The 13,580-nt window shown below is 48.7% G+C and overlaps 1 protein-coding gene across 10 annotated transcripts in view; it reads left to right on the forward strand.

Annotated features, from left to right (window-relative positions):
- ZNF532 (zinc finger protein 532) overlaps positions 1-9,476 on the forward strand; it is a 111,672-nt gene extending 102,196 nt beyond the window's left edge. For 8 of the 10 annotated variants that reach the window (XM_018039509.1, XM_018039510.1, XM_018039511.1 and 5 more), the window contains 3 exons: positions 2,243-2,355; positions 4,819-4,966; positions 6,861-9,476. In XM_018039509.1, the coding sequence (XP_017894998.1) occupies positions 2,243-2,355; positions 4,819-4,966; positions 6,861-7,355 (756 nt within the window). In that variant the 3' untranslated portion in view covers positions 7,356-9,476. The remainder of the gene's footprint in view (positions 1-2,242; positions 2,356-4,818; positions 4,967-6,860) is intronic. The other 2 variants (XM_018039517.1, XR_001917161.1) reach the window with 2 other exon arrangements.

Below are 13,580 nucleotides of genomic sequence, written 5' to 3' on the forward strand. Positions count from 1 at the left end.
GGGATTTCCCAGGCAAGAGTACTGGAGTGGGCTGCCATTGCCTTCTCCCCAAGAGACTGGGGATGGTCTATTTAATGTGAGCAACATTTATATGGAGTTGAAGGGGCAGGGTGTCTCAGGTGCTCGCTGGTTACTTGCTTTGTTCCCTCGTCTCTCTTTCCCCCCAGAGATCGCTCTTGCATTCTGGGGTGTATGATACACATGCATGTAACCCTGGGATGTGCTTAGGAAAACAATACGAAGTATGTAAGTGGGTATGCTCAGTCGTGTCCGACTCTTTGAGGCCCTGTGGACTGTAGCCTGCCGGGCTCCTCCATCCATGGAATTTTCCAGGCCTTGAATACCGGAGTAGGGTGCCATTTCCTTCTCCAGAGGATCTTCCCAACCCAGGGGCTGAGCCCACGCCTCTTTCGTCTCCTGCCCTGGCAGGAAGGTTCTTTACCAGTAGGCTCCCCGGGACACCATGGTACAACTTTCATCTTTCCTGGAGAAGGAACTTGCTCCTTGGCCTTTGTCTGGGCCGTGTCCATCATGTCCATCACAGTGCTTTGCTGTTTCTTTGGCTATGCCTTGAGTCTTGACGGATGTTATTTCCGCAACCAGATGTTGAACACTCAGGCCCTCAGCAGTCAAAGTGTGGAGTCCTAAGCACTGCTACCACCAGGGAATTTGCTTTTAAATAATAAAAGACACTTTTTTAACAAATGAAACTTGGATGTGTAGCTTTCCTGTTGTTAATAAAATAGGGCGTGTTGAGGCTTTCTCTGGTCCCAGGCACTGTGCTAGCCCTTCAGCGTGCCGCCCCCTCCAGCACCCTCTTGGAGGACATCACCGCTGTGACACCCCCCAACCACTCAGAGGGTGGGTGTTCATGAGGTCGGGAAATGCCCCATCACGTGGTTCATGAGCGGTGGGCAAAGGTGCCGGCCCACCTGGGCCTCCAGAGCCAGACTCTCAGCTGCCTTGAATTCATTTCCTCGCCAGCTAGAGTGAGGATGTGTTTGCCAGGTGATTAACGTAAAAATATTTTTTAAAAAGACAGATAATTTCTTTATCAAATAGGTCGCAACTGCTTGCTTATCTCTTCTGACGGCCAAAGAGGAACAGAGTTTCTTGGGAGAACTTAATCCCTACTCCATCCTTAGCTTTAAGGAGGGCTGAGCCAAATTCTGTTGCGTTCAGGAGGCCAACCGTTCTTTCTTAATTTCATTTCCTTGGGATGTGATGTTAATTCCAGACTGCAGTGCATACATGCCCAAAGAATTTGTTTTTAAAGATAAGTCACTGATTTTGCTTCAAAGGTTGCACATGGGAATCTGTTGAGTTAACATAATGATGTCTTAGCTGAGGTGGGAAACTTCACTTTGATGTTGAGATATCTCTTGATAGCTCTCTCTTGGTCGTTCAGTATGCCCCCAGCCCCCAGGACACAAATGCACGCTCGCACACCGACTCACTCCACGTACACCCTCAAGCACGCTCCCCAGAGTGGTCTCACACTTGTGTTCTTGAGACAATCAAATGGTATCATTTAAAAATTTTTCTTGGAAAAATTTTCTCTTTCCTTATATACAGAATAATGAGTTATTAGGGGGGAAAGCTAAAAGTTAGCCAGAGATTTTAAATGGCATATTGGAGAAGGAAACAGGTTCTTTCTGGATATAGTAAATGAAATAATGGCTTTATTTGGTATCTACTAAAGAATTGTGTTTTTCTAGGTTATCTGCCTTCTAAAAATAACATCTTTTATGCACAGAAAATCAACGTCATGTTTTCATTTCAGCTGTCTGGGTGTTTGTGTTGAATCAGAATCATGTCTTTTTCTGTTTTCCCATTATAAGTGTTTTTAAGGAAAAAAAATAGCCTTATGATAGTGTGTCCTGTTCTCTAGAAATGAGAGATTTAATGAAGACGGGGTATTTATTTCCTGAGTTTGGCTAGAGTATTACTTAGCTTATATTTCGAAATGGCTATAACCGAGTTCCCCCATGATAACCCCAGCCCTGGCGGCCCCTTCTGTTGCGTGTTTAAGAGTCCTACAGCTGACTCACTTTGCCGTTCAGCAGAACCTAACACAACATTGTAAAGCAACTATACTTCGATAAAAAAATTGAAAAAAAATCTCTTAGTCTTGTTAATGTGCGGCTAACGGCAGTGATACTCAGCCGGTTGCAGAGCCTTCAGCTCATCGCGCTTCTGTTTTGCCCTCTGCGGTGACTGTCGCTCTTTTCTCCTGATCAAGCAAATGAAGAAGCACCCGTGCCGCCAGTGCGACAAGTCGTTCAGCTCGTCCCACAGCCTCTGCCGCCACAACCGGATCAAGCACAAAGGCATCAGGAAAGTTTACGCCTGCTCGTAAGTCCCGGCTCCTGATGGGCGTGCCCGACGGCGCTTCCCATTTCCCCAGCCTCCGCGCCCCCGCGTGCGGGTGTCCTTTCTTTAATCATGATTTGTTCTGGCAGGCCGTTCTTGCTTGGTTTGTAGCGCTTTGACAAGATGAAAATTTAAAGGAGCAGTGCCTTGCCCAGGCTTTGCATGTTCTTACCTGTGCCTTTTTTTTTTTTTTTTTGCCGAGCAGCTTGTGGCCAGGGTCTTAGTTCCCTGAGCAGGGATTGAACCTGGGCTCCGTCAGTGAGAGCACAGAGCCCTAAGCCCTGGGCCGCCCGGGAAGTCCCACCTGTGCTCTCTGTTAAGCAGAGATTTGTGGTTTCATTACTGAGAGTTTGGCACAGTGACTAGCAGGCAGGTAGGGACTCAGCTGAAGGAGATGCTCTTTGGTTCCCTACACACAGTTGAGTTGCCGGCATCAGCAGGCCGGCTGGGCTGGTCGGTGTACTCGGGCTCAGACCGGGGCTGGTCGTGGGGTCAGTCCTGGGCTGGACATTTGTCCCTTGGGTACAGCACATCCTTCGTGTCCACTCATGTTGTTGGAGAAAGACCAGAAGAACCGAGCGGGCCAGCCCACCGAGGGGACCATCCAGGGGGCTACCTCTGGGTATATAAAGGCAGAAGTTGTTACATTGTTCTTATTGAGAAAGCTTTTTCACCCACTCAGTCAGAGCACCCTGAAGGGAGGTGGTGTGACAGGGTTACTGACTCTAAGGCGCTTTTCATAAAGAAGCACGAAGCGGCACTGAAGCCGTGTAGCCAGGATGTGGCCGTGATGGACGAGGGTCCGTGTCCCGTGTGGCTCAGAGGACTCAGGGAGGTCAGCTGCCAGGTCGCTGGGCTTCGCAGTATTTTGGTGAGTCAGGAAGAGTCTCTGGGGTAGGAAGACAGGGCCCCTCCTTCCGCGGACCTGAAGCTGGCAGTGCTTTTGGAGCGATGAGAACATTCTCTAAGTACAGTCTGTGCTGAGACTGCGGTGATGGAGCCAGTGATTCTAGGAGGGACCGCTGGGCTGAGAGAACGGGGAGGAAGGGGGTGTGGACGGCAGAGTCCTTCCCAAAGGCTGGCTCCTGTCCCATGGAGTCCCTGGAAGGTGGTAAAATGCCCGGGTTGCCCAGCTTGTTTCCTTTGTTCTCTGGTATGGGTGCTGGCTCCCGATGCTGTCCTGTAGGGGGTCTCTAACGTGAAATCATCAGAGCTGGAGCCACTCTTTCTTGTAAGAGTTTCAGAAGCTTTTCTGAGGACAGCGAACTTGGTTCTGCGTAAGCCGTGTGGATCTTTCCATCTCCCTTCCCTGCAGTGGTTATGCGTGATGTCTGGCTGAAGAGACCATAATTGCAATTGCCACGGTCGTGAATTTCTGTTTACCGGTTTGGGCCTGTTTAAGAAAATGACAGATTCATATCTTCCCAAAGGAAAGCTGCAATCATAACTTATAGGGGGGAAATGCCCAACCTGAAATGAAAACTGAAATCATTGACCTAGTTTGGATATTTGTTCAGTTTTCTGCCTTTTAATCGACCGACTGAAGAAATGTATTTGCGCACTGTGGTCCTGACCAGGCATATTGTTGCATTTGTGCTTTGATGAGAAGTTGACGGGAGACAAGTCTGTCTTGTCTGAGTCACACAGAGTGAGCGGAAATCTTGGTAGCACCGGCGTGAAGAAGTCAAGCAGGGACTTGCTTCCTGTTAAAGCGTCTCATGACGTAAATTCTGAGGGAACACTCTGAGTCACTGGAAAGAAAACTTTTGAGATTTAGTGTTCTCCATGTTAAAATCACAGCCATCTAGAATTACAAAGTAAGTCATACTTTAACCAAACTCAGAAAATAAATGCCCTGTCTGAACCAAATTGGGCTGGTGCTATAAGAACCCAAAAAACTGATAGAAAAAAACCCTTTTCCTTTTTTTTTTTTAAAAACACCAAAACCAATTTGCATTTGGGTATAACCAAATTATAGTGGTTAAGAGTTAAGAGTATAGCTTAAGAGTGTGGCAGCAGTTTCCAGTGAGCAGCAAAGGGACTCAGGACTCCATTCTCCCCCAGACGCCCCTCCCGTCCAGCGCTGTGCAGAGTTCCCCATGCTCTACAGTTCATGCTTGTTGGTTATCCACTGGAAACAGAGCCATGTGTACATGACCTTCCCCAGGCCCCTAACTGTCCCTTTCCACCCGCCCCTTCCCCACAACCATAAGTTCATTTATGATAGAAAATTTTTAACAAAAGCTGCCGCACTTTATAATTTTTTTTTTTTTAATTCACACTGGAAATGATGATTCATAGCAACACTGCTCTTGCACTTTGGACCATTGGTATCTGCAGGACCACCCTGGCCTCTCTGGGCCAACTGAGGGCTTCGGTAGTGAGCACGTTCCTCACTGAGCCCTTTCATAGCAAGTAGGTTATTTCCTTGTCTTTCCCCCACAGGCACTGTCCAGACTCCAGGCGCACCTTCACGAAACGGTTGATGCTGGAGAAACACATACAGCTCATGCACGGCATTAAGGATCCCGACTTGAAGGAAATGACGGAGGCCACCAATGAGGAGGAGACGGAGACGAAAGAAGACGCCAAGGTCAGAGTTGCAGGCGCTCTTGCTCCAGTGATGTTGCTGACTTGCTTTCTCCTTCTTTTTGCACTAAAATTTTTCTACGGTTATACGATTTAAAAAATTCAGCTAGTGCACAAAGCTGTCAAGTAGTAGGAACACACTCTGCACTCAGCCAGCCTGAGTTTTCACCTTGCTCTTAAAGGTAACTTTTTTTTTTTTTTGGTGAGGTAACTTGATGGTGCTAGTGGTAAAGAACCCGCCCGCCAGTGCAGGAGACCCAGGAGATGCGGGTTTGATCCCTGGGTCGGGAAGATCCCCTGGAGGAGGATGTGGCAACCCACGCCAGCATTCTTGCCTGGAAAATCCCGTGGACAGAGGAGCTTGGCAGGCTACTGTCCATGGGGGTCACAAAGAGTCGGACATGACTGAAGTGACTTCACACACAACCTTTATTAAATTTCTTCTGTATCCTTCCAGATACAGCTTTAGGGATCAATCTGAAAGTGAAAGTGAAAAATCACTCAGTTGTGTCTGACTCTTTGTGACCCCATGGACTATACAGTTCATGGCATTCTCCAGGCCAGAATACTAGAGTGGGTAGCCTTTCCCTTCTCCAGGGGATCTTCCCAACCCAGGGACTAAACCCAGGTCTCCTGCATTGCAAGCGGATCCTTTACCAGCTGAGCCACCAGGGAAGCCCAAGAATACTGGAGTGGGTAGCCTTTCCCTTCTCCAGCGGATTTTCCCGACCCAGGAATCGAACCAGGGTCTCCTGCATTACAGGTTACCAGCTGAGCAACCAGGGAAGTTAGGGATCAGTCTACTTACATATAAAAAGTAAAGTTTTATGTTGACCCATGGAAGTTGTCTTAGCCCGGAAATTATTTTCATCTAGATTCCTTTGCATTGCTGACGTGTTGGTTGTGAGAGGTACCTAATCAAAATTGATTCCGTTTAGTTTCTGTTTGTAATGATGAAAGGTTAAGGTCAAGAATTCGTGCTCTAGCAGTGGATAGTGAACTTGGAGCAGGCAACAGCATGGCTGTTAGCCTGCGTATAAAGCGCACACGTGCCAAGTGCTGTTGGAGTGCGGCAGTGGTTCAGCAGACATTTCAGAGACCCGTGCTGTCTTTGGCACCGTGCTGCATCTGGAATGTTCCTGGGGAAAAGCCCGTGTGTGCTTTCAAGGAGTTAGTCATTGAAATCAAAATACAAGTCAAACTAGTGTTGCATTAAATTGTAATCCTTCCCCTCAAGTGATGGGGTGGGGGGTGGAATTAAAGACTGTACATGCAGGGGGCAGCTTTAGGTCAAGGTTGAAAAGCCAGATGGCCGTGGAGAAGGTGTCCATTGGCTTGGGATTTTAGAGAGCTGGAGGGGAGGGATTTGAGGGGCCAGAGGAGGAGTCTGAGGAGGCTGAGTGGGCAGGAAAGGGCCCTCACTGACTCCAGTGAGGTGCAGGTGGCCCAACATCTGACCCTCAGGAAGGGAGCAGGTCTGGACACTCTGCCACGAGATGCTCAGCCCGCCTGCTCCGCCTCTCCCTGGCCACATCCCCGCTCTCCCCTGTCCCCAGCTGCCGCCGTATTGCCTGCCTCCGGTCCCCCAGCTGCCCTGGCCAGCTCCCAGCGGGACCCCTTTCCTGGTGTGACCTCCCAGCTCAGGCTGTCCCTGTGACGCTTGGCTGGCTTGCTCATCACTGTTTCTTGCTGCATCCCTCGAGCGGGGCCCTGTTTGTTCGGCTGAGCCCCTGCAGGACGTCGGGTCAGCCTAGTGCCGAGCTCACCTTGGCGGGGCAGAGGGAAAGGGTGAGCCTCAGGCGGGGCGGGGGCCACACAGCTGTAAGGAGCCCACACCCCAGCTCCCAGAGCCCACGAGCGGTTGTCCGTGCCTCACCGGTCCTGTCTTCCTCTCCCAGGCTCCCAGTCCAAAGCGGAAGCTGGAGGAGCCTGTGCTAGAGTTCCGCCCTCCCCGAGGGGCCATCACGCAGCCCCTGAAGAAGCTGAAGATCAACGTGTTCAAGGTGCACAAGTGCGCCGTGTGCGGCTTCACCACGGAGAACCTGCTGCAGTTCCACGAGCACATCCCGCAGCACAAGTCGGACGGCTCCTCCCACCAGTGCCGCGAGTGCGGCCTGTGCTACACGTCGCACGTGTCGCTGTCCCGGCACCTCTTCATCGTCCACAAACTGAAGGAGCCGCAGCCGGCGGCCAAGCAGAATGGGGCGGGCGAGGAGAACCAGCTGGAGAACCAGCCGGGGCCCGAGGACGCGCCGGCCGACGGCCCCGTGTCGGACCGAACGTGCAAAGTGTGTGCAAAGATGTTCGAGACGGAAGCTGCCTTAAACGCTCACATGCGGACCCACGGCATGGCCTTCATCAAATCCAAAAGAGTGAGCTCGGCGGAGAAATAGCCGCCCCACCCTCCGCGCCCCTGCGAGCAGCGAAGCGCCCCCCACCCCGCTCACCGGTCCACATTGGAAGCAAAGAGACGTTTTTGTTACGCAACGTTGGCGGTATCACAGAGTTAACAGTTCTGTCCAGGCTGTTGCAATATATCTCCCTCCTCCCCTTCTCTGCCTCCTCCTGTCTCCCTCCTCCCCTTCCTCCATAAGTATTAAAAACAGTATTTGAGTTGAAAAGAGTTTGTATATATTTAAATGAATAACTTTTTATACTTTGTTACATGTTTGTATCAGTATTTAGTGGACAACGTTTTGAAGATTTTCGTTTGTTCCGTTCTTGGGTTGTCTTTTTTTTATATATATGTATTTGTATTTGTTTTTGTTTTGGGTTAGAGTTTTTCTTGTTTGTATGGCTTCTTTAAAAACAGACTTCTTAGCGACAGGGGCAGTTCCTGAGTTCCAATAAACCATTTTGTACGTCACGATTTTGAATGGGTTAACTAATTACAGGCTCTGACAGGGCCTTTTTTAGTGTTTTTAATTTTTAGAATTCACTACATAAATCGTAGGTGACTGTAGGTCTCAAAAACACTAGGGACTTTTAAGTGTCTTAGCACTCTATCCTCAACGTGCCTGCTCCGCTAGGGCCGCCACCCGGTGCGTGGCCTCTCCTCCCGGCCCGGTGTGTCGGAAGCCGCCTTGCAGGGCGCTTCCCTCCCAGCAAGGGGGTGGTAGCAGGGGCCAAACATCCAGGAAGGAAAGACATGGATGGATTCCATCTCAGAGTGGGGAAGAAAGCTCGCTCTCCTAAAGGGGAAAAGCGAGCAGGTAGTTTCCTGGGCCGATTTGCAAGGCTGGCTTCTAAAAGAGCACAAAGAGCTAAAGCGAAGAAAGGGCTGGACTACTGTAAAAGTTACAAACACATCGTTAGACCAGTGGATTTATATAGTCAACGTTTTTGTCATGTAATTTATTAACTATTAACGACGACACAACTAAAAATATCAAGTATTTCTCTGGCTCTTGACAGGAAAAGGAAAAAAAAAATCACAGTTGACTTAACCCTTTGCTGTCTAAAGAGTTGGCGTTTCCTGTTCTGGGTGCTACTGCCAAAGGTCCCGGTACTTAGACTTGGGATGCACAATTTCCACCTTCCCGCTGCAGCAGCCGGCGTGTGGCCATCGGCCATTCCCTTCAGCACTGAGCCACATGGGTTGAGTTCAGCCATTTCAATAAGTACCTTTACTATTGGGTAGTTCAGCCTTCTTAATGCAGCCGAGGTACTCCTCTGTCCCTTCCAAATGTTTATAGTTCTCTGGGAGAGTTATATTTTTTTGGTTTTGTGTTTTCGTGTTTTCTTTTGCATTTTATATCTTGTATTTATCCCTAAACATGTTTTGTACTTTTTTTTTTAAAAAAAAGGAAAGTTATTTTGTGTATATATAGATATACTTGCATGATATACTGTAGTCGATGTCCGGTCCCTCGAGAGGTCTTGCTGCTGTCAGGCGTCAGGCACTAACCGCACCCACCCTAACTGTATTAAACACGTTTCACGTATGTAAATAAACCTGGGACGTTTGGCCCTCGTGCTTTCGTGAGAGCGTTCTTGATGGTGGGTCTCTGACATCTTCGTGGAGTTTAGGGAGTGATTCACAGCAGGGATGGGCTGTGGGCTGTTGCAGCATTCTTGCCGCAAATAAGGGCAGCGTGTTCGTCTCATTGGCCATCAGCTATTTGTGTCCCTTTCGTAGCGACTCCCATCAGTACGTGGGTATACCCGAGGGTGTGGTTCAGTACTCCTCAACTTGAAATTCATTGCTGTTACTTGTTATATTTATACTTGTATTGCTCTTAAGTTGTGTTCATAGCACTTTTCATTTGTTCTGCATTTGAACCTTGCAATAAACCTGTGTGGTGGGCTGCACGGGTCCTAATAGCCTAGTTTTACAGTCGAGGAAGCTAAGCTCAGATTTACGTTCTTGGCCTGAGCCCTCGTAGCTGGTAAGTGGCTTTGCATATTAGAACCCAGATATTCTTGCTCTAAATCTAGTGCTCGCTCTCTGTGTTTATGTACATATCGACAGATACTCCTTTATTCAACAAATAAAAAGTATTTGCAAAACGCGATACTAGAATTTTTGTCTGTGGCGCTATGGCTTTTCTAAGGTAACCTGGGAGTCTTATCTACTCAAATACCCAAGCGTGCTTGGTAATACGAAATTGGCATCTACTGAATGCCTGGTTGAGCAATGAAGAAAGGTTTTTAAATGTTCAGAGGTCACACAATGAAGAAGCTGAAATCCAGAGTAGGAAAGCAGCACCCAGGGTCTTCCCTGGCGGCTCCGTGGTAAAGAACACCTGCCAACATAGGAGACACGGGTTTGACCCCTGGTCGAGGAAGACCCCACGTGCTGTGGAGCAGCCAAGCCTGTGTGCCGCATCTGCTGAGCCTCTGCTCTGGAGCCCGTGAGCCAACTCCCGGGCCTTTGTGCCGCGACCACCGAAGCCCGGTGCCCTAGGGCCCGTGCTCTGCACCAAGAGGAGCATTGCAGTGAGGGGCCCACACGCTGCAACCAGAGAAAAGCCCATGCCCCACGAGGGTGGCCAAGGGTAAGTCACTATGGAAAACAACCAGTACCCAGGCTGTAGCCTGGATGGCTCGACTGGAGAGGGAATCGATGAGCTGGAAGATGGATGGTGACGAAGCCCCCTAGGACGCAGCACAGAGATAAGGAGATGAAATACATGAAGGAGGCTAGGAGTCTGGAAAGATAGCAGAAGCAGGTTTAATGGGCTTCCCTGGTGGCTCAGCAGTGAAGAATGGAGACATGGGTTCCATCCCTGGGTTGAGAAGATCTCCTGGCAGAAGGAAATGGCAACTTAGTCCAGTGTTCTTGCCTGGGAAATCCCATGGACAGAGGAGCCTGGTGGGCTACAGTCGATGGCGTCACAGAGTTGGAGGTGACATGGTCGACTACAATGAGTTTAATGGCTCCAGAAGGGGGAGTAGAACTGGGGAGAGCCTGTACAGAGAATTTTGTTTACTTGCTAAGTTGTTCCCAACTCTTTTGACCCCAAGGACTATAGCCTGCCAGGCTCCTCTGTCCACAGAATTCTCCAGGCAAGAACACTGGAGTGGGTTGCCATTTCCGTATCCAGTGGAAATTTTCTAGCTATCGACGAAAGACATGAATGTATGGATTGACATGGTGGATGCTGAGGAAAAAATCCACATTGGGGCTTAGGAATTTTGCCCATTTTATACTAGTTGTAACGGGCACATTCCATGAATTTTTAGGAATCCCACTTCCTCTGTTGGTGGGGAAGGGGTGGGGCTGGCAAGAGTAGGCTGGGTCCAAGCTGTAAAAAACTTTGAGTGACAGTCCAGGGGGGTTGTACTCTGATCAAGATGAAGTATTTGGACAGGGGAGTGATACCAGATGCACTGGTAGCAGTGCTTAGGATGGATTGTGGGAGAGTGTATCGAGCAGTATTAAGTTAGGCTGTGCTGTGGTTATAACCTTTCATCTTAATGACTTACAGCGAGACACTTCTTGCCCAGATGTAGCTCCAAGGCTCCACTTTGAACTAAAGCTGCCGGGTGTTGTGGCAGAAGGCGAGTGCGGTTGGATGCTCAGGGCCCAGAAGGGACAAATGCCCGTCTCCACAACTCACTGCCAAAGCCAGTCACATAGTCCCGGCTCACGACAAGGAGGCAGAGAAATGCGGTCCCACCTCGTGCCCAGAAGGCAGAAGACTGGAAATGCTGGCACAGCCTAAATGGCCATCCCGGGAACAGTTTGAATCGGTGTAGCTACGGCGCTAACACAGTGGGCCACGTGGCCTTGAGGACTCAGCTCAGGGTAGAGGCAGGAGGCTTAGAAAGAGGCTCCAGTCGTAGGGAGCATTTCAGGAGGAGGATGAACATAAATTCCATGCTGCAGGATACAGAGAAGAGACGTGTGAAAGTTCTAACCTAAGCGGTTTTTTAATGAACAGAAAAGAGATTTATTTCAAGGTGTGGACTACTTACATAGAAATATAGAAGTAAAGATGAAGAGCTGTTTATAGGGAAGGTGAGCTTGAACATTAGATATCCATTCAAGGTTAGTTTTTGTTTGAATGAATGTGGGTGACTGAGTGACTTTTAGCAATAATTGAGTAGCAGTAATACATAAAGAGGAGAAGGCAGTGGCACCCCGCTCCAGTACTCTTGCCTGGAAAATCCCATCGATGGAGGAGCCTGGTGGGCTACAGTCCATGGGGTCTCTAAGAGTCAGACGTGACTGAGCGATTTCACTCTCACTTTTCACTTTCATGCATTGGAGGAGGAAATGGCAGCCCACTCCAGTGTTCTTGCCTGGAGAATCCCAGAGACGGCGGAACCTGGTGGGCTGCTGTCTGTGGGGTTGCACAGAGTTGGACACGACTGAAGCGCCTTAGCAATACATAAAGAAGAATGCCAGCAAGGTGGTAAAACATAAAATGAAGCAAAGGATGACGTAGGCTAAGCATCCATGGCATAGACAACTGCTTCCCGCCACATTTTCTTCAAATTCCTGAGTCCTGCTGCGATACAGATTCCAAAGAACAACTGGTCTACCCCAAAGCACGGATGGGCACCTCTCTTCAGGGTCAGTAAGCTAGTGAGTTCCATCCCAGGATCTTTGACCAATGGAAATTTCCTATTGAAAAGTTTGGTTGAAAAAGTTTATATATTTCATAACCACCATGCCATGAGTACTTTTTTTTGTAATGCCTTCTTGGAAGGTGAAAGATGTGTTTAAAGAAGTTTATAAAATAAAATATGCCTTAAAGAAACCATTTATCCCAAAGAATGGGTCTGAAAATAAAGAGGGGTGTACCAAATGGGGGTGTTCTTTATGCCATTTAGTTATACACACACACACACACACACACACACACACACACAGCCAATGAGATGCTATAAGGATTCCAGATTGTGGCTCTTCCTTTTAAGTGTACATCTTCCAAATAAGGAACCTGTAGTTAGCTTAAAAACTTGACTTCTCCTGCACAGTTCAGTCTTTGCTTAAATGTTTGTTTTTTTTTAAAGACTCGTTATAGAGTTACTTTCTTTTTTAAAATTTACTTATTTTTTTGGTTGCAGTGCATGGACTTATCATGGGAGCTTCTCGTGGCAGAGCCCAGGCTCTAGGCGTGCGGGCTTTGGTAGTTGCAGCTGCACTCAGCACCTGCGCTCAGTCATTTTGGCTCGGGGCTCGAGAGCGAGGACTCGGCAGCTCGAGAGCGAGGACTCACTAGTTCGAGAGCGAAGACTCACTAGCTCAAGAGCGAGGACTCAGTAGCTGTGGCACATGGGCTTTGCTCGGCGGCATGCGGAATCTTCCTGGACCAGGGATAAAACCCATGTCCCCCGCATTGGCAGGTGGATTCTTATCCACTAAACCACCAAGAAAGTCCTTAAATGGATTCTTGAAACTTTCTTGTTTGAGTTTCTTTTTGCAGTGAGGAACCTCACATTCCTACAGAGTTAATCTTAAACCTTTGGGATATGAAACGTGAGCTTATTTCTCTGCAAAGAGCCTCTCTTCCTGGTGCTAGAAGCTTCTGGACTAGCTGGTGTGAATTCTGGAGTCAGCATGACTCCCAAAGCACTGATTCTGAACAGCCTGGCCTCGATCCACATGGTCTGTAAGGTCAAATTTGAGACTTGGCTACTGTCAGTCTTTGCGGTAACAGAGAGCATTCTCTTTTGACATCCATTTCCCCTCCCTACAGTCCCTGTAGCTTTGGGTGAACATTTTAGTAAAGACTCAACACACTGGATGATGAAAGTTTCATCACCTTGGCCTGTGTTTTGCTGAAAGTCTGTTCATTTATGTCTGCTGCCTTTGTTAGAAAGGGAGACCTGGGGGTGTCCAGCATCCGGGTCCTGTGTGAACTAGGGTCCTAGCGGAACGCAAATGCCACACTAGAAAAGCTTTACTTTTATCGTAGTTAAGGAAGGGACTGTGTACTGGGCTGGAACAAAGGATGTCGAGGGTCACAGAGAGCGAGAGCTGTAGTCACAGCCAAGCAAGAGCGGTGGGAAAGAAATTACGGAGAAGCTTCCGCTTCACGCTCAGCAGTTTCCAGCCTGCTCCTGCCACGGGTGAAAACCGAATAAAAGCCAGAAAACAAGGAGACACAGTCGTATTCTGCAACGTCAGTGTGCTGGGCACAGGGTGGGACACAAGGACGCTTGGC

This window comes from Capra hircus, chromosome 24 (genome assembly GCF_001704415.2).
Source record: "Capra hircus breed San Clemente chromosome 24, ASM170441v1, whole genome shotgun sequence".
In the NCBI taxonomy this organism is placed as follows: domain Eukaryota; kingdom Metazoa; phylum Chordata; class Mammalia; order Artiodactyla; family Bovidae; genus Capra; species Capra hircus.